The 19,893-nt window shown below is 41.3% G+C and overlaps 1 protein-coding gene across 3 annotated transcripts in view; it reads left to right on the top strand.

The window, feature by feature from the left end:
- Positions 1-19,893, top strand: part of LOC148516717 (zona pellucida sperm-binding protein 3 receptor-like) — a 178,398-nt gene that overhangs the window by 121,430 nt on the left and 37,075 nt on the right. For all 3 annotated transcript variants that reach the window (XR_015879383.1, XM_088479578.1, XM_088479577.1), the window contains exons 7-10: positions 3,307-3,486; positions 16,043-16,234; positions 16,368-16,464; positions 18,711-18,790. Coding sequence is in view for 2 of the 3 variants with exons in the window: in XM_088479578.1 (XP_088335704.1) it covers positions 3,307-3,486; positions 16,043-16,234; positions 16,368-16,464; positions 18,711-18,790 (549 nt within the window). In the remaining variant the exon portion in view is untranslated. The remainder of the gene's footprint in view (positions 1-3,306; positions 3,487-16,042; positions 16,235-16,367; positions 16,465-18,710; positions 18,791-19,893) is intronic.

The following is a 19,893-nucleotide window of genomic DNA, read 5'->3' as shown; positions in this document are numbered from 1 at the left end:
TCATCACCTATACCCCAAGGTATCCTGTGGAACCCTATGGACTTCATAGAAATAGAGATAACAAAGGTAAGTTCTTACCATATCTCATATTTTTCTGGCCACTCTTCCATAAAGCTCAGCTCTATGGAGTGTATGGCTTATTGTGGTCACATGCACAGATACACTAGTCTCTGCTGTGGAACTCTGCAGCTCCTTCAGGGTTACCTTTGGTCTCTGTGCTGCCTCTCTGATTAATGCCCTCCTTGCCCGGTCTGTGAGTTTTGGTGGGCGGCCCTTTCTTGGCAGGTTTGTAGTGGTACCATGTTCTTTCCATTTGATGATCATGGTGCTGCGGGGTATCATCAAAGATTTCGGATATTTATTTATAACCCAACCCAGAATTGTACTTCTCAAAAATGTTGTCCCTGACTTGTTTGGAGAGCTCCTTGGTCTTCATGTTGTGATGCCTCTTGCTTAGTGGTGTTGCAGCCTATGGGGCCTTTCAGAAAAGGTGTGTTTATACTGACAGATCATGTGACACTTAGATTTCACACAGGTGGACTTCATTTCACTAATTATGTGACTTCTGAAGGTAGTTGGTTGCACCAGAACTTTTGAGGGGCTTCATAGCAAAAGGGGTGATTACATATGCACATGTCAATTTACAGAATTTTATTTATAAAGATTTTTTTTTTATATATATATATATATATATATATTTTTCTAATTTCACTTAACCAAATTAGACTATTTTTTGTGCAGATCCATCACACAAAATTCAGATAAAAAAATAAATTATGGGTTGTAATGTAACAAAAAAGGTAAAAAGCCAAGGGGGTGAATACTTTTGCAAGGATATATATATATATATATATATATATATGTATATATATATATATATATGTGTGTGTGTGTGTGTACTGTGCAAAAAGATTTAGGCAGGTGTGAAAAAATGCTGCAAAGTAAGAATGCTTTCAAAATAGAAGTTAATTGTTAAAAATGAAACTATTAACAGAAGAGAAATGAATATTTAGTGTGACCACTCTCTATGCCTTCAAAACAGCATCAATACACTTACACACAGTTTTTGAAGAAACTTGGTAGGGAAATTTTTCCAAACATTTTTCCAGATCTAATCACCAGATCTTCTGTGGATGTAGGCTTGCCTAAATCCTTCTGTCTCTTCAAGTAATCCCAGACAGACTCTATGATGTTGAGATCAGGGCTCTGTGGGGGACCAGATCATCACTTCCAGGACTCCTTGTTCTTCTTTATGCTGAAGACAATTTTTAATGACATTGGCTGTTTGTTTGAGGTCATTGTCCTGCTGCAGAATAAATTTGGAGCCAATCAGACAATTCCCTGATGGTATTGTATGATGCATAAGTACCTGCCTGTATTTCTCAGCTTTGAGGACACCATTAATCTTGACCAAATACCCAACTTCATTTGCTGAAATGCTGCCCCAAACTAGCAAGGAATCTGCACCATGCTTCACTGTTGCCTGCAGACACTCATTATTGTACTGCTCTTCAGCCCTTCGGCGCACAAACTGCCTTTATACAGCCAAATATTAAAAATTTTGACTCGTTAGTCCAGAGCACCTGCTGGCATTTTTCTGCACTCCAGTTCCTATGTTTTTGTGCATAGTTGAGCCTCTTGGCTTTGTTTCCATGTTGAAGGTATGGCTTTTTGGACGCAATTCTTCCATGAAGATCACTTCTGGACAGATTTCTCCGAACAGTAGAAGATGGGTGTACTTGAGTCCCATTGGTTTCTGCCAGTTCTGAGCTTATGGCACTGCTGGACATCTTCCGATTTCGAAGGGAAGTAAGCATGATGTGCCTGATGCACTAAGTTTCCTTGGCCAACCACTGCATCACTGGTCCTCAGCATTGTTTGTTTTTTTGTGCTTCTACAAAAGAACTTGAACAGCACATCTTGAAACCCCAGCCTGCTTTGAAATCTTTGCTTGGGAGAGACCTTGCTTATGCAGTATAGCTAACTACCTTGTGTCTTGTTGCTGTGCTCAGTCTTGCCATGGTGTTTGACCTGTGACATGAAACTGTCTTCCACCACCTCACCTTGGTAGCAGAGATTGGCTGTTCCTCACCCAGTTTAAAGCCTCCTACACAGCTGTTTTTGTTTCAGTTAATGACTGTGTTTCAACCTACATATGAAAATGATGATCATTATCACCTGTTTGGTATTATTGGTGTCTCATACACCTGACTATAATCCTACAAAATCCCTCACTTTGTGCAAGTGTGCTGAGAAGAATTGATGCTGTTTTAAAGGAAAAGGGTGGTCACACCAAATATTTTTGCTGTTCTATTCATTCACTTTGCAATTTAATTGCTTAACCTAAACTATTAACACTTCTATTTTTTAAAGCATTCTTACTTTGGAGCATTTTTTTCACACCTGCCTAAAACTTTTGCACAGTATTATGTATAATATAAATTATTCTGCCCTTCTAGTCTGTATTGCCTTCCTCGGCTCCCTTACTTAACTTGTTCTTGGTGGCTTGTCCTCCCCCTCTACGTCTGTCCTGTTTCCCTTGCAATGGGAGTTCTTTGGGTGCGCACCCACGCTTACACTGTGCACGCTTTGAGAAGACGGGACAGATCTTGTGCAGTTATTATAGATAATTATAATATATGTATTGTGTAAATACAGTATTTTGTTTTTTGAAACTAGAATACTATTATTTTTATTTTTTTTTCAAAAATGTCCTGATTTGTCAATTTGTGTTATGGCATTATGTAAACAATACCTATTTATGCATAATATTTGCATTTTTGTTGAATTACATTGAATAATGTTTAAATAGCTCTTATTTACATAATTTGGTAATAAAACAAATCGACAATTTTGGGGAAATTGTGGAAAAAATATTAGCCAGTTAAGAGGAAGTTGTTCTTTCCTCCATCTAATTAGATCCTGTTCTCTCTCTTGTTGGGTTTGGTGACACATAACTGGCAAGCTATCGGCTGGCATGGTCAGATTCTTTTAGATTTAAAGTGTCTGCACTCATCGTGTGCCCACTATACCCCAATATATTTCCAGCACCTTCCAATTGGCTTATAGGATATTATCTGTCACAAGTATTAAAATCCTCCTCATGCCATCATTGCTATAGGTCTGTATGTACATAGAATAAATTATTACTGATGTTTATATACAATTCCATTTACTGTAGCTGTGTGTGATAAGTTGACAATTCAGTGAACCAGAATGCTGCTTAGATAGTACCCCTTTTATGTTAACAAATCTAAATGTAATTTTAGAATTTGTTTTTGGTTTTTTTCCCCCTCACTTTCATAGCGGTTACATGCTCTGATCCATATGTTCCGAATTCAAGGAGGTTGTCAGGATTTGTTGGCCCATATTCTCTCAATTTTGCTGTGAGATTTGAGTGTATGGACGATTATGCCATGAATGGATCCAGTTCCATCACTTGCAAGATTAACAGTCAGTGGGATCCTAAAGTTCCAGAGTGTCTGAGTAAGTACCGGAAAATGCTGCGCTATATGAATAACTGTAAATAAACTGTGCGTAGTATTACTTTGTTAGATCATGCTAATAACCTAAGTTGTGGAGGTTTTTGTATGTCTGATCTCTAAACATGGAACATTAGAAGATTTTGAAGGAAATGGGGAAATTAATACACAGCAGTTTACTAAACGCTAATGTGGACATTTACATACTGACCCGTTATTCATATAATATAATAATGCATTATTTCAATATTTTTTCCTTTTCCCACCTGTGAAGACTTAAATTATAATGTGACTCTCTAGTGCCATTTTAGGGTGGTCTTCTGGCCCCCACTTTAAATGGAGATGCACATGTGATTGGCGATTACATTCATAAGATGGCTCCAGTCATGGGTAGATAGGGTATAGTTCAAACGTAACGGTTACCATCATTTATAAAATGCTTTAATATGTGAGTTTTATTACATCTAGTCTGTATCTACTCCTCTAACTATACCAGGTTTATTAACCATTGAGATCACTTTCTACACATACTATCTTTGTTTTCAAAGTTATTTAAACTTAGTGATTATGCTTGAATTGACACTGTTTTACAGCATGACAGGAGTGTGAATTAATCACCTCCGTTTTTTTCATATACAGCATAAATTGCGGTATATTCATGCTATTGAGTCAACTTGAGAAACAGTATAAATGAATTACGTTTGCCTAAACCTTTTTGATAGATGCTTTTTTCAAAGGACCATGGACCGTTACACACTGAATGATCTGTGACTATCTACAGTCTCTTTTCTATCTTTTATGAAATGCACATTTATTATATGTATTATGTCAGTAGCACTGTGTGCTAGGATACTCTGAAACAAATCTGTTGATTTGAGGATTTTATAAGTATTCCTTGACTGACATTCAGTACACGACTCATGTTTCTATTTCTTCACACATTTGATACGCAATAAGGTGTTTCATCTTTTGTTTCAGTATATTTTTCTACCTAATGCATAACTTATACTTTTGTACCTATATGCGTTATATGACAGCAACATAGTTACTCCTAACTGGAGGAAATGTGATTATTCATGTATATTTTGATAAATATCATAACAGCCTGTGAGCAAACTATAATTTTGCTGAAATATTTTCACTAACCTTGGGATCTTGTCTCTACAGCCTGTATAATCTGAATGTGGATATAATATTTGACAACCAGTATTTATAAAAAGTGTTGACAAATAACAACATGAGACTGTGCATTTGCACAAATTTTCTTTGTATTTGCCATTTTGGGGTAATATTTAATGATCTTCTGAGTGAAGAGGTATATACCGTATAGGCTAGAGTTATCTGGCCCCCTTTTCTTATATTTTATTTTTGAGATGATTAAAAGTTAAGTTTTATAAATACTATAAATTTGTCTATATTACATCTTGAAGTTCGTGCCCCACACAGGGTTTTTTCTTTCTTGCTACTCCCATAGACTCTTCTCTTAGACCCCTATTGGGAGTATATATTTATGATTGAGATCTTCCAAAGCATTAGATGACTGGGATGATCTTTGTGGGAGGCATTGACCTGTCCACATGTGATTATTTTAGTTCAGGCAGGGTTACATGTGTGAGGATTAGTATCATTATTTCAGGAGTCTAGCTGTAAATGACAGATTGAGATACCGATAGTTGAAGAAGCATTTCTTGATAGTAGGCACCTGTCACACTAATTCAGGAATATAGCATTATTAAACATACCTCTGTATGAAACGCAGAAGTCCATACATGCGGTTCGTTTAGGTACTTACTGGGAAGTTCTATCCCTGCAAATTAATTTTTGTAACTAGAGGGAATAGTTTTGAAATTATTGAAAAAGACTGTTGCAACATGGACTGAAAATAATTGCGGCACTGCCGAGATTATTAATACATATGCCCCTAATTCTCAAATTTACACATCTTTTTATATGTATATTTTCTGCTTTCTAATTTAGGAATTTTAGATATTGTTCAAATTAACTAATTAAAGTAAAATTTTTGATTACTCTAGTTGTCACTTTGATAGGACTTTACTTCCTCTTTGCACTTTGTATAGTTTCAAATGTTTAGTGGTAAATGTAATATGCCTACAAGTTGCAGGCTATTACATTTACCCCTTAACTGACAATTTTTCTTTTCCCAAACACCGATCCAAAATTCTTTTTTTTTTTCTATGATTGAATTAGATAAAGAACAGCTTTTTAAGACTTCTAATACAAAAGAGGTATTCAGAGAAAACACCGGCGCGTTCTAATATTGAGCAGCCAACTTATGAGACCCACTGTCTCCACCAAGAACAGTAAATCAAGACTTAAACAATATAATAAAATTGGTCACATAAATAAGGCACTTATTAGATGTTTCATACGAATTAATATAAAAGCAGAAGTCTTTGGGATATCTTTTATATGTCCATATTCATATCCTCCTTTCAGACGTAACTTTAGTATTTCTCTTCAAAATATACATAAAAAACAAGAAAATACTATATAGTGTCCACAATTTACAATTACAATGGTAATTTCCACAACAATAACAGGATTGACACATCCCAGCTGGGATCTCTCCACTGGTGGAATCTCTTACCATGTGAGGTGAGTTAAGCCAGAGACTTGAAGGGATTTTGGGCAGTCTATCTGGAAGACTCCCCAATAACGCTCTCTAAAAGCACCTAGCTTTGGTGCCACTTACGGTACGGTTCCAATTTATACTTTTTCCTGGGTGATCTCAGAATAAAATTTTGTGTCAATCCTGTTATTGTTGTGGAAATTATATTCCCGATGTTATATGTATATGTGTCATTAAATTTACAAAAATACTGCACTATATAGTATTTTCTCTTTTTCTCTTTCTTCTTTTTTATGTATATTTTGAAGAGCAATACTGAATTTACGTCTGAATGGAGGATATGAATATGGACATATAAAAATATGTCCCAAAGACTTCTGCTTTTGTATTAATTTTATATTAATTTGTATGAAACATCTAATAAGCGCCTTATTTATGTGACCAATTTTATTATATAGCTTTTTAAGACTTATCCAACACGATTTTCTTAAAAAAATAAATAATTTTTTTGTTTTAAACACTGTATACCATAAAAATGGCAATTATGGTATACTGTAGTGATGGCCATTGAAGTAATAATGAACCCTTACACACCTGGTAGTTAAGGGTTTAAGAAAGAGCAGCAGGTATAGATATAACTGACAAAGTATAAGGCAGTATATCACAACAACGGAGCTAGCACAAGTCACCTACAATGCATATAAATAATACTTATAATGGGTACTAAATCAACTACTCAAGCCTCAAAGTCTAGTAGAATTTGTGTTCTGTATAACTTGGCCCCAGGGAGAGGTATACAGGGAGACTGGACCCGAAACTCCTGAGACCTATAGCTTCAGAAAAGCCTTGATTAATGGCTGCTGAGCATGTCATATAGGGAGAAGGGTGAAGAGGAGGAACAGCTCAGAGGCTGGAAAACCTCTTGTGAGGGATCGCGCTCTGGGCTGGGGGAGAGATTGCCGGGGGAGAGCTTACCTCCCCACTGCTGCTTGAACTGCCGGCTGCCCCTGGCCTCTAACATTGTCCCCGACGCCAGCATTTAACTGCCCCGGTGGTCTAGTGGGGGAGCGGATGAACCAGTCGCCCCACTGCAGCGTCGTCCGGCAGGTCTTCACCACCAGAGGTGAGGACTGCACAATACGCGATTCCCCGCAAGCGGGGAAACGCAAGCCCTGTACCTCTCCTTGTCTGCCCGGCTGCAGTCGTGGGTCCCCAGTGGAGTGGCTAGCAGAGCCCCGCTGTCGCCCGCCGTAATCACCGGACCACTCACCGTTGAGTGTTGCGGTGGAGGTAGCTGGAGCAGCCGCACAGGTGCCCATTAGGAAGCCTTGCTGCTTGCTCATAGTAATAATAATTTTCAAAAACAACTCCTAAAAATAAAGCTTGGGGCTGCACTAAGCAGTCCCCATGTTTGAAGGTGCGACTGTCCTGTTCATCACCAAACGAAAAACTGTCTGCCTATGGCTGGGGGCGGGGTATATGTGGAGGAGGCCTAGGGCGTCCTGGGAGCTAAAGCTTTAACTGTATGGTGCCTGGATCACTCCAACCACCCAAACCCCATGGTATCCCTGTGGATCCCCTATGGACCCTGAAGAAGAAATATTAATTAGTTGTCCTCTAATGTTACGCAACAACATAAAGATGAGTCACAAATCTATGCTTTTGTTAATATCTTAATAGCAATAATTTAATCTATTGTTTTATGCAGTCACTCTACACAACACATTCTATTTCTCTTAGTGTGACTGCAAATAGTATAATATTGATAAGATGATCTACTTGAGCGTCCTTTTAATTATGAATTTTGCATGTCTTGTACAACTCTGTTTTATGCCTTACCTATTGAGTCTTATGTGCAGTACTATGCAGAATGTCATGCTATACTTTCATGGGGTTGGGTACAAGATCCCGGCGATCAGAATCCCGACGTCAGCATCTTGACAGGGTCCCAATCCCTACAGGAGGAGAAAAGTATACTTTCCTTCCCCTACCCCTCCTGCCCCACACCCTAAACCTACCCCTCCCGCATCCTATACCTAACCCTCCCCCTAGTGCCTAACCCCTAATCCTCCCCCTAACCCCAATACTTTCTGTCGGGATGCAGGCACCAGGACTCTTACTGGTGTTGGGATTCCGGCGCTGGCAACCTGAGCGCTGGCATCCCAACAGCTGGGATAATAGCTATATCCCCTTTCATGAATACCTTTGATTGTTTATTTGCGTTTTGGGACCTTTGTCTTTGTACTATGCTTTTTTTTTCCAACTGTACTGCACTGCCGAAATTTGTGACAACATATAATAATTAGTAATAACATTGATTGTAAGATCTTACACACATTAAGATTATGGGCCGAATTCGATTAGCCGCGAAAAGTGGAATGAATTTGCCTGTTTTGACGCGATGTTTTCTCCATGCGCGTCCCAGCTTTTCACCCTATTCAATTGTAAAACAGGCGAAAACGTGGATCAGCAAATGTTTTACAAAGTGAAACTAAGGAAAAGGACATCTTTTTGGGGGGAAATCAGTCTGTACCCCATAAAAAGCTTCAGTGACCTTGGGAATCAATATAGAATAGTAGTAGTAGCCCTAATGAAAGTATTTAGTGAACTTATATTGAGTCAGAGGGCTGTTATATGCATATTTGCATATGTGTGGGAAAATGAAAGAAAGCAATGTTTTTCAGAAAAAATAAGTACTGTTAAATTTGGGGTTCATGAAAATGGGTACTAGCATATTTTGAGGTCTCTAAAATGAAGATTTCAAAAAACTTAAAAATACACCTGCTGTATACCTGAGGTAATAAATACCTTCTGCAATATCAAAAACACCTGTCTCATCCATATAGCCTCCCAAAATACCAGGCCCGTCACTTTTTCCAACACTTTTTACATTTTTGCCCCATACAGTAAATTACTTTTTTTTTTTGACTGATTAGTCCAAAGGGTTCTGGATCAAATCTCCACATTTGCACCCCAGATTACAGATTTTGCTCTTCCAATTCGCCTGCCTATATGGATAAACTTTTTTTTTTGTCTATTTTTCCATGTAAAGTTCCTTGTAGGCGAAACGTCCTGGAATTGAATACGGAGAAAAGTAGAAAACAGGCGAAAAGTGCAAATCCGCGAAAACTTTTTTCCAAGCGGCACTTTTCGCGGCTAATTGAATTCGGTCCTATGTATGGTAGCAAGGAGTTAAGTAAAATCATGCAATTAAAGCACAGGCTAAAATGCGATTGTATCTTCACAAATCATTTTTAACAGCTGAATTCCAATCTTATTTTGTTTTTTACTATTTGCTCACTACTTTTTTACAATTTAATTACACTGATGAAATGCAAATTATTTTTATAATCTAATTTTAATGTGTGTTAAAAGTAACACAGCAACAGCTAATGCAGTGGATTTATTTATTTTTTTTGCTAAACAGAAATTTCAGCAATGTTTTTACAAAAGAAACCTTGTGGTTCTACCATGGTCATTTATAATGATTAAGCTCCACTGACTTAAGGTGGGTACACATTGGACGATATTTCACCCGATACGACGGATCGGCCCAACCTATCGTCAAAATCGGCTAATGTGTATGCACTATATCAGCCAATGCTTGCTCCCATTTGATCGTCGGCCGCATCATCAGGGTTTTCCTGCATGCAGATCAATCTGACAATGCGACTGATGACGCCATGCAGGGGGATGTGGCTGATGCTGACTTCACGGGCGGTCAGGCACCGGATTGTGTAATGCGTACCGGCCGCCCGATATGTTGGCCCGTCGCATCGCTGGGTACACACATCGTTTAGTGTGTACCCAGCTTTATTTTTGATGGACGGTACCGATGTGCATGTGATTGGGAGGCACCGTCGCACATTTTAGAAATAAATGTTCTCTCCTGCAGAAGGATACCCATAGTTAATTTAAGCTTGCATGTCCCTGCCATATGACTTTACTAGCTTTTGTGCTGAGCTGATTATCATAATTAAGACACAAACCAGCAGTATGAAGGTCCTGTCCTAATCCATGTTAGCTAGTGGCCACATCCCATGAGGCTAAGATCTTACGGTGATAAACTTTTTTTTTTTAGCAATTGCATGTAAGAAAGGGGTAATTACTGCTTCTCCAAATTTATCTCCTTTCTCCTTTTATTCCAGCTCCCCTCGGGCACAGTTTATTTAGACTGACCTGTAGGGGGGTATAGAGCGGGAGGAGCTATCTACTATTCAAATTTATTAAAGTGCCAGCTCCCGGTTAACCCACTTCTATACCCATTGTACTGAGGGCCTGATTCAGAGCCGGACGCTCTGACCAGAGCGCTCGCTCTGAATCAGGGCCGTCCTAGTTAAATTTGGAGCGGCCTTTTGGACGCTCGCATAGCTGTGGGTTACCACCCACAGCTTATGCGAGCGTCCATGATGATGGTCGCGATGGTCAAGACCATCGGGCTTTCGACGAGACCCTTGCGGTAGGGTCTCGCTGCCACAAGCCCTTGTGATGTCAGTGGGGCCGGCCTCAGACGGTAGGCGTTCCCATGAGAACGCCTCCGTCTGGGCAGCCACGCCCCCGGCACGCCCACCAAAGGGGGCGTGCTGTCACTCACCATCGACAGCACGCCCCCTGTGGTGCGAGACCCCGAGCGACGGCTTCCCCGTCGCTCGCCGGGTCTCGCGCATGCGCACGACGGAGCTCCCTCCGTCGTGCGCATGCGCACTTGGGCACCATCGACCCGCTTGCGAGCGTACAGCGCTCGCGAGCGGGTCTGAATGAGACCCTGAGACTCCAATGTCCCCTGTGGAATTGGAGAAAGGGATTTATCGGTAAGTACCAAAATCCTGATATTACAGTCAAGTCACATTATTATGACCACCAGCTAATAGCCAGAGCAACCGCCGTGTGCAGCACGGACAGCAACTAGACGGGCTGGGAGTGACTCAATAAGGTGCTGGTAGGTTGGCATAGGTATCTGGAGCCATGCTGACTGTAGTGCATACCACAGCTGCTGGAGAGTGCGTGGTGGAGTATCCATAGAGTGAATACCACCATCGAAGTGGTCCCACAGATGCTCAATTGGGTTCCAGTCCGGGGAATTAGGAGGCCAGGGAAGTCTTGGTTGTGCTCGACATTTTTAGCCATGTGACATGTTGCATTGTCTTGCTGGAAGATCCCATCCATCTCAGTGAAGACAATCAGCATGTATGGTTGTACGTGCTCTGCAAGGGTGGCTTCATAACCAAATTGTTTGAGGGTGCCTTCCACATGGATGAGTGGGCCCAGAGAATGCCTTACAAATATTTCCCGGACCATAACGCTGCCACCACCAGCTTGAGTTCTTGCAGCTGTGGTTGCAGGGTCTTTGTTCTCCAATGTTTCTCGTCCGTCATTCGATGAAGCAGAAAATGTGACTCATTGGAGAAGGCAACCCTTCACCAATCAGCGGAGGTCCACTTCTGATACAAGCATGAAAATTTAAGCCTTTTCCGCCTATGCACCTTCGTTAGCATAGGTGCAGTGACCGTCCGTTTGCTTCAGAGCCCCATACGCTGCAGGGTTTGCTGAACTGTCGTTTTAGACATTACTGGTTGGCCCCAGGTTTATTTTGACGGTGAGCTGCTCTTCAGTCGGCCCTCACGCACCTTCGTGGCCGATGTTCACCTCTCACATCAACGGCACGTGGTGTTCCGCAGTTTCCACGTCAGTTATTTGCAATGGTGCCTTTTGTCCAGTCACGATACATTTTCACCACAGCAGCATGCGAACAGTTCAGAAACTGTGCTGTTTAAGAAATACTGCCACCCTTGACCTGAAAGGAAATAATCATTCCTTTTTGCAACTCTGATAAATCGCAGCTTTTACCAATGACAACAATGAGTGATGTGTGCAAACGGTCTATCGCACACTTTATATACCCACCATGGTACGCATATTAATTACCTTCTTGGTTCCAACAATATTGAGGTTATTACACTATAAGGCACTTGTTTTTCAACTTTTGTCTTACATAAATTTTCTTGAGATCTTGCAACAACGGTCCTCCTGGAAGTACATTCAGCTAGCCACAGTGTATACGGGGACAGTATATTGGAAAGGATTCCACTTACGGGACATTAAGAATCGTTTGGTGTAGCCTAGTGTACTATTTTATTATTCCGTTACTGTTTGTTCCAGGCAGTGCTAGGTTGTCTGAGAACCACAGTGGGCAGGGGATTATCCAATCCTGTGGAGGCACACACAAGTTGATTTCTGTGACAGTGTGGTCTTGTCCATGTTGATGGCCAAGGAAACATTTTTAGTGAAAAATTATCATAGGTTCTAGAAGAATTATATTGGTGCAAGAGAAGTTTCCAACTCTCTTGCTCCTGTACAGAATGGTTTAACTCATGTGTAGGCAACCCTTGGCACTAGTGCCACAAGATGGCGCTCGAAAGCTTTACATGGCACCTACAGCATCACTACCTCTCTTACTATGCGAGCTGTACTGTTCCTCCACTCCTTCTTCAAACTGGACAACGTAAGTGTGGTCTGCATACCCAGTAAAGCCTGGGCCTCAGTTAATTGAACCATGCACAATTAGTTCTGCTCACAAAGTAATAACAGTACACAATTCTGAAACATGTCTTTATATACAGACTACATATCAGAAAATGTCAGGAAATGAAATTATGTTTTGGTCTTTTATGATTACTACAAAAGGGGTTGCATTGCGTACAACAATTGGTAAGTGGATTATTGCTGTTAATCACTACTCGTTTTGTGGCTCATTTTACTTGATCGGTGAGTGCCTTGTGTGGTATGACAAGGAGTTTTAACTGTGCCAGGCGGCCATGTGGTCCTCATTCTTTAACAAAAATGTTACAAATTCAATGTGTGTGAGGCAAATGATGCCTGTTTTAGGTATAAGGCAGCGGTTTTCAACAGTTGTGAGGTGTGCCGCAGCGCCGTTAGGAACGGCGGTCAGGGCCAACCGGTCACATTGCAGATCTGTGAACCGGGCAGCAATGCCGCTGAGCTCCTCTGGTAGACTCAGGCGCGCCTGGGCTATGATTTGCATGGATGCGGCGGCGTGACATCACAGGTCACGCATGCCACATTTTCTGCCAGCCCAGCCACTGACTCACCTGCCCACCATGCCTGCTCCGCAGGACAGACAGTCTGCTCTCCTGCCCACCTGCATGCTTGCACGCTCTCACGCTGCTGCCCACTCTGCACTAACGGGTATGTGGATTATATTTTCTGTGAGGTCAGACAATGTTTTCATTTATTTGTGTGAATGTGTTTTAGATTTATTCTGTGGGGCCTATCGATGTGATTGTTTTTCCATGAGAGGAGCAATGTGGATTTTGTTGTTTTTTTTTTGGGGGGGGGGGGTTTGTGTCTGTGGGGGCCAATGTATGCATTTTATTCCTGTCGGGGCCAATGTTATTTTTCTTTGGGGGCCAAGGTATGTGCCTTTTATTCCTGTCGGGGCCAATGTTATTTTTCTTTGGGGGCCAAGGTATGTGCCTTTTATTCCTGTGGGTGCCAGTGTTGTGTGTTTTATTCCTGTGGAGGCTAATGTAGTGTTTTTTTTTTGTTTGTTTTTTTATGTGGGAGCCAATGTGTATGTTTTTCATGGGTCACGCACGCCGCATCGTCGGATGGTGTGCCTCGGCAATTTTGAAATCTTGCGTCGTGTGCCTCGTGTTGAAGAGGGTTGAAAATCACTGGTATAAGGGCTGTACACTGCAACTCTGAGTGAGAAATGATGCTGGCTCTAATACCATGATATAAGTTATTTATGAACTAGTAGTCTCCAGCTACTGCCTTTCTGACCATTAAATAAGGGTCTATTATCAATGTTTCAAAATAATCATGCTAAAATTACCTTTTAGATGCTGTGTGGTAACAGCTTATCACTCCATTTATTTATTTATCAATTATTAACATTTATTCCTATAGCTCCAGCACATGACGTTGCACTTTACGATTGCAAATTAGATTGTAGGGATGAAAGCCTGTTCAGGGGAAGACCAATAGGGAGATTATTGCAATAATCAGTGGGAGATAATGAGTGCATGAATTACATTTTCTTGCAGTGTCTTGTGTTAGTTATCTGATTTTGAAAGATTGAGTTTCATGTGGCGAGATGAAATTCAAAATAAGATGGCAGAAAGACATTCAGTAATACAAAGAATTTGGGTTAATTTGGTTATTATCCGCATACAGAGGATCCCGAAATATGAAAGAGCCTATTAGATTGCCAAGAGAAGTGGTGTAGATAGATTAGATCAATAGGAGAGGGAGTAGAGCAAGAAGATAAGAAGAGTAGATATTTCATCTTTATTTGTAGGTTCAAGAGAAGAGAAGTGCAAGAGGGTTCAGCGAATAAACTGAGCAGACTGCTGATTGCAGGAGAAGATGGCATTTCACGTTGGATCTTTTTTAGTGTTGTCCTTAAAGTAGGAAGCAATAACTTGGGCACTGATGCTAGCCAGTGGGTTTGATGTGGGAGGGCTGAGAAGAGATTTAAATGTATTAAAAAGGCATTTTGGTTTGGGTTAGAAATTTCAGCAAATGTGAGAGATGAGCAATATTTTGATTTCTAGCCACTGCCAAACAAACATACTTCCAGAAATAAGCAGGGTTGCTTAGTTATAGCTCATTTATGATGAAGGGCTTAGTAACAAATACTTAAGAGAGCTATTGACTCACACACGGTGTCATTGATATGAAACCGTAAAAATGCCTTGGGCAATGCTTAAACCCAAAACATTGATACCCCAAATTTACAACAGTCTGCAAGTGATTGATCCAGTTACCTTATGTTTGTAGTCATTTTGCTTCTGTCTCCACTCGTGACTGAGGTGCTTCGTGGTCTACAGCGAAAACTAAACATTGTAATACAGGAAGTGTCAGACCACTTGTTTAGCTGGAGAACATTGTTCATTTGCACATTTGATAGCGTGCTTATTGTGTCTCCGGGGCTCGCGAAAGGAGGTCTAGCCATCCTGGCACTATGGAGACGGTAAATAATTCTGAAACACGCGTCAACCAGTATCGTAAGAAGTTCTTGTGACCAGTATGGTGATGACACAGGCAAGTTACCATACTACTACAAGTAGAACTGGGATATTGCTAGCATTCCACTCTTCAGTACTACAGCCAGGTAAGCTTAAAATCCACTTTAGTAAAGTATATCCGTTTAATTGCAACATGGCTACTATAAGAAATAATGTTTCATTACTGTGTAACATAATTTTATTAGAAGGGACCAAACTCCTCAATGTCTTCTAACATCCTTTTGTTTTACACTGCGTACAACATTGTCCCATAACTTTGCATTGTGAGGGGAGGTGATGCACAATAGTCAGGTGTCCCTCTTTTGAGTGAAAATTGAATCAGTCTTGTCAATTATACATTGTCCTTGCTCGTCCGTCCTTAATACGCCATGCCGCGCGATATGACTGGCGTGAGTGAGCCGTCAGGTCCTGTGCAAATTCTACTAGGGTCTGGCGTTTTTTTTTTTTATTTTGCCAAAAATGCATCTAAGTAGCAATGTGATGCACCTAGGCGCACCAGCAGACTGTGCTGATTAATTTAATATGCAACACTTCTATATTTGTGTGTGCAGATGAGTCTGTAAACTGAGATTAGCATGGAAAAAAATCTGCAGCCGCTGCATTTCGCAAGTTGCACACAGATATACAAGTGCCCCAGATCAAATTCATCAGCACAGTCTGCTGGTGCATCCTAGTGGTATCACATTGTGACTTTTTTGGGGGGCAAAAAAAAGACACCCAGCGCTAAGAGTCTCACCGGACTAGGCACTCCGAGAGGGGCTGTGTGGCGCGACTGCAGAAAAGCAGAGGTAGGACACCTCTGTATGTCTTAAATTTATTACATTTCAGAATTTGCTCCATTGTGTTGCTCTATCTTTTTTTATTAGTATTTTTTTAATTGCTATACTGTAAAGCTTGCTGAGCTGCTGTTTCTTTCTCAGCTTACTGTAATCCTCCTCCTCCTGCACTTTCTTATGCGGAGCTTGATGAAGGCTTTGCCCACCTCCCCAACTACTTCAGTGGTACGACTGTGCAGTACCATTGCAAAGAAGGTTATGAACGTGATCTCAATAAAGAAAACACTATACCTTGCAGAGACAAACACTGGGACGTGTCTGACAATTTCTGTACACGTAAGTACTTCCTATTGCTAAAGGTAAGGTTTGTGTTTGTATATATAAACCTTCATAAACAAAATATATGAATTTGTATGTTCAGATGTGTTTAATGATAAAACATTAAGTATATTTTACATTTTACATACAGGTAAATCATGTGGCAGTCCAGGGGAAATAATGAATGCTAACATGTCAGCTCCAGACTTCCTGTTTGGCTCCAGAGTGACCTATAGATGTAATGAAGGGTAGGTTGTATACAATGGGGAATTAACACTTTGCAATATGTCATAATCATCTCATTTCTTTTATTTTGTTTTAGATTAACTGTTTTAAATATGTTTTAGTTTTGCTGGGTACATACTGGCAGATACAGTATATTGGCCGACCAATTGATCAACCAATATATTGGGTGCCCATCGGCCAGTGTGTACCAGCAATATGTCAGTGAATGACGTCGTTCAGACCTATCACGTCGGCTCTGCTGCACAGCCAATGGCAGATATGTCTGCAGATAAATCTGTCCATCGTGCTGTGTGTACAGGCGGTCGGCAGCGGAGGCCGCAGGGAGGGGGCGCACTACAGATGATAGTAGTTCAGTGTGTATGAACAACCATCATCTGCAGATATATCTGTCAGGTGTGTTCCCAGCATTTCTTGTGTACAGCCATGGAAGTTTTGAGAATGACATAAGTATTTGGTTTTCACAAAGTTTTTTTATCAGAGGTTACTATGGTATACTGAAGTAAAATTACAAGCATTTCATAAGTGTCAAAGGCTTTTATTGACAACTACAATAAGTTTATGCAGAGAGTCAATATTTGCAGTGTTGACTCTTCTTTTTCAAGACCTCTGCAATTTGCCCTGGCATGCTGTCAATCAACTTCTGGGCCACATACTGACGGCCGCCCATTCTTGCCTAATCAATGCTTGGAGTTTGTCAGAATTTGTGGGTTTTTGTTTGTCCACCCGCCTCTTGAGGATTGACCTCAAGTTCTCATTGGGATTATGGTCTGGGGAGTTTCCTGGCCATGGACCCAAAATTTAGATGTTTTGTTCCCCGAGCCACTCAGTTATCACTTTTGCCTTATGGCAAGGTGCTCCATCATGCTGGAAAAGGCATTGTTCATCACCAAACTGTTCTTGGAGGATATTTCGGTACCATTCTTTATTTATGGTGTGTTCTTAGGCAAAATTGTGAGTGATCCCACTTCCTTGGCTTTGAATCAACCCCATATTTGAATGGTCTCAGGATGTTTTTAGGTTGCTTTAGCGGGGCAGCGCCAAAAGGGCAGGGCGCATTATGCCCTTTTGAAATCGGACAGAGTGTGGCGCCTTGTTAAAACAGCCTAGCGGGAACGCTAAGATCCTAGCTAACATTTATCTAGAACAGTCCATAAAATGATAGCTAGGATCTGATTGGTTGCTATGGGTGATGCCACCATTTTTCCTCTTTAGAAAGATAGGGGTAATCAAATTGTGGATGTTTTTTTTTTCAAGGCTAGCTCTTAAAGCCTATTAAACACATTTTCATGTTAATAGTACATCATAATGTAGGGAAGGACCTGATAAGGGCATGTCATAGCAACTGTGAGGTTTTTCAGGTGTATTTGTAAATTTGCCTGTGTTCAGACACACATTTTGCACCAAGGACAGGCTGGTCAAGGGAGGACTTATATGAAACCTAATGTACTCCCAAAAATGCATTCAACTCTGAATATATGCATTGTTTCTTGTGCATGCAAAGCGGAGCATCTGAGGTCATCTTGCGTTCAGCTCCTACATCGGGACAACATACACACCTATACAATCCATCGGCCATTCTCTCGATGTTGGATGAACGGCCCGATGATTGTATAGGTGTGTACCCAGCATTAGTTACTATACTTAGTGCATAGTGAAATCAGAAGGTTCTCTGCATACGCTCACCTCTGAATAACCCACAATTCTGCCACCACACTCACTAACGGAAGCCTTATCCTACATATGTTAAAGCAATTTAGCCACAAATGGACATGCAGCTCAGTTTCATGTTGTTCTGAAACACCTGAAGTTGTTGAAAGTCACAAGATCTGTCCACAAAGTGAACTTGCGTCTAACTCTGACACTGCCTGTTAATGTTCATTGTGCAGGAATAAATCTTTTATAGTGAGTATTGCCAGTGGTGGATTTTACTAGGTGGTAGAGGGCTGGTGCCCCCAAATCCCCTACCCCCAAGTAAAATCAGTCACCTGCAGGGACTACCGAGCAGTGGTAGTGGCTTCTCATTGGAAGCACCTCCTGCTAATCACATGATACACAAGCTGCCCCTGGGAGATGCTGATGCAGTCCCTAGAAGCCTGCTTGTTTTGTGTGCATGTGCAAAATTGTGATTCCCACATATGCAAACCTTTCAGACAGGCAGACCCCTCATGAAAGAGAGGTACAGTAGGAGCCACCGATGAGTTTTGTGCTAATCATTTATAACTTTATGTACATCTTTTTTTCACTTCAGGTATTTGATGACTTCGGCAGTAAGTTATAGTGATTGTCAAGCTGATGGAACTTGGAGTAGAGCAGTTGTTGTGTGTACAGGTGATTGTTTTTCTTTTGTTTTTTAAGTTAAACCGCTTAGGGCAGATTCAGTAAGCTGCAGATTGAAATGCATAGAGTGTTCCCCGGTTAAAATACACAGAGCTGTTCATTTATAGAACTGTGGCCCTGATTCAGAGCCGGTCGCTCTGACAGAGCGCTCGCTTTGAATCAGGGCCGGTCTTTTTTTTTTTTTTTTTTTTTTTAGAATGGCCTCCTGGCCGCTCGCATAGCTGTGGGTGACCACCCACATCTATAGCGAGCGGCCAGGAAGATGACCATCGCGACCATCGGGCTTGCGCCGAGACACTTGTGATAGGGTTTCGTTGCCGCAAGCCCCAGAGAGCTTTCAGCTCAAACAGAGTCGAAAGCTTTCCCACTGACATCACTTGTGATGTCAGTGGGGCCGCCCCCAGACGGTAGGCGTTCTCATGGGAACGCCTCAGTCTGGGCAGCCACCCCCCTCACTCAACGTCGACAGCACGCCCGCTTTGGTGCGAGACCCGGAGCGACGGCTTGCCAGTCGCTATCCGGGTCTCGCGCATGAGCACGACTGAGTCGGCTCCGTCGTGCGCATGCGCTCTGGGCCACCATCGACCCAGTTGCGAGCGCTTGCGACCGGGTCTGAATCAGGCCCTGTGTACAGCCCTCATGTAGCAGTTGACGCTTATTTCTGCCTGCACCCGATGCACTGATGATGTTGCTGTTTTTGGTTGTCTTATGTAGAGTCCCAAATGGTACAGGTATTTTACAGGACTGCCATTTCTGTAAATTGCATTTGCTAACATTTCCCCACAAGTTGCAATAGCTTAATTTGAATTGTTTGGACGATTTGGCAGCCATTTTGTTCTCAGCATTTGCATGTACTAAATTCTGTAGATAAGAAAAAAAGGAATGCATAAGCACGATGCACTGCAATAAAACATATGTTTTAATGTGTGTGTATATATTAATATTTATACGTATGAAAAATACAAAGAACAACGGAGAGTCCCAGAGTACCACTGTGCATGCATTGAGGAGACAGGACATACAGTACCTTTTACATTGATATAGATTATAAGGCAGCTCAGAGTTTTACTAACATAAGTTTGTGAGACCCAGCA

The sequence above is a fragment of the Taudactylus pleione genome, unplaced genomic scaffold (genome assembly GCF_031769625.1).
Source record: "Taudactylus pleione unplaced genomic scaffold, aTauple2 ptg000242l, whole genome shotgun sequence".
NCBI lineage: Eukaryota > Metazoa > Chordata > Amphibia > Anura > Myobatrachidae > Taudactylus > Taudactylus pleione.
The sequence above is the reverse complement of the archived record's forward strand: the minus strand, read 5'-3'. Positions and strand labels throughout refer to the sequence as shown.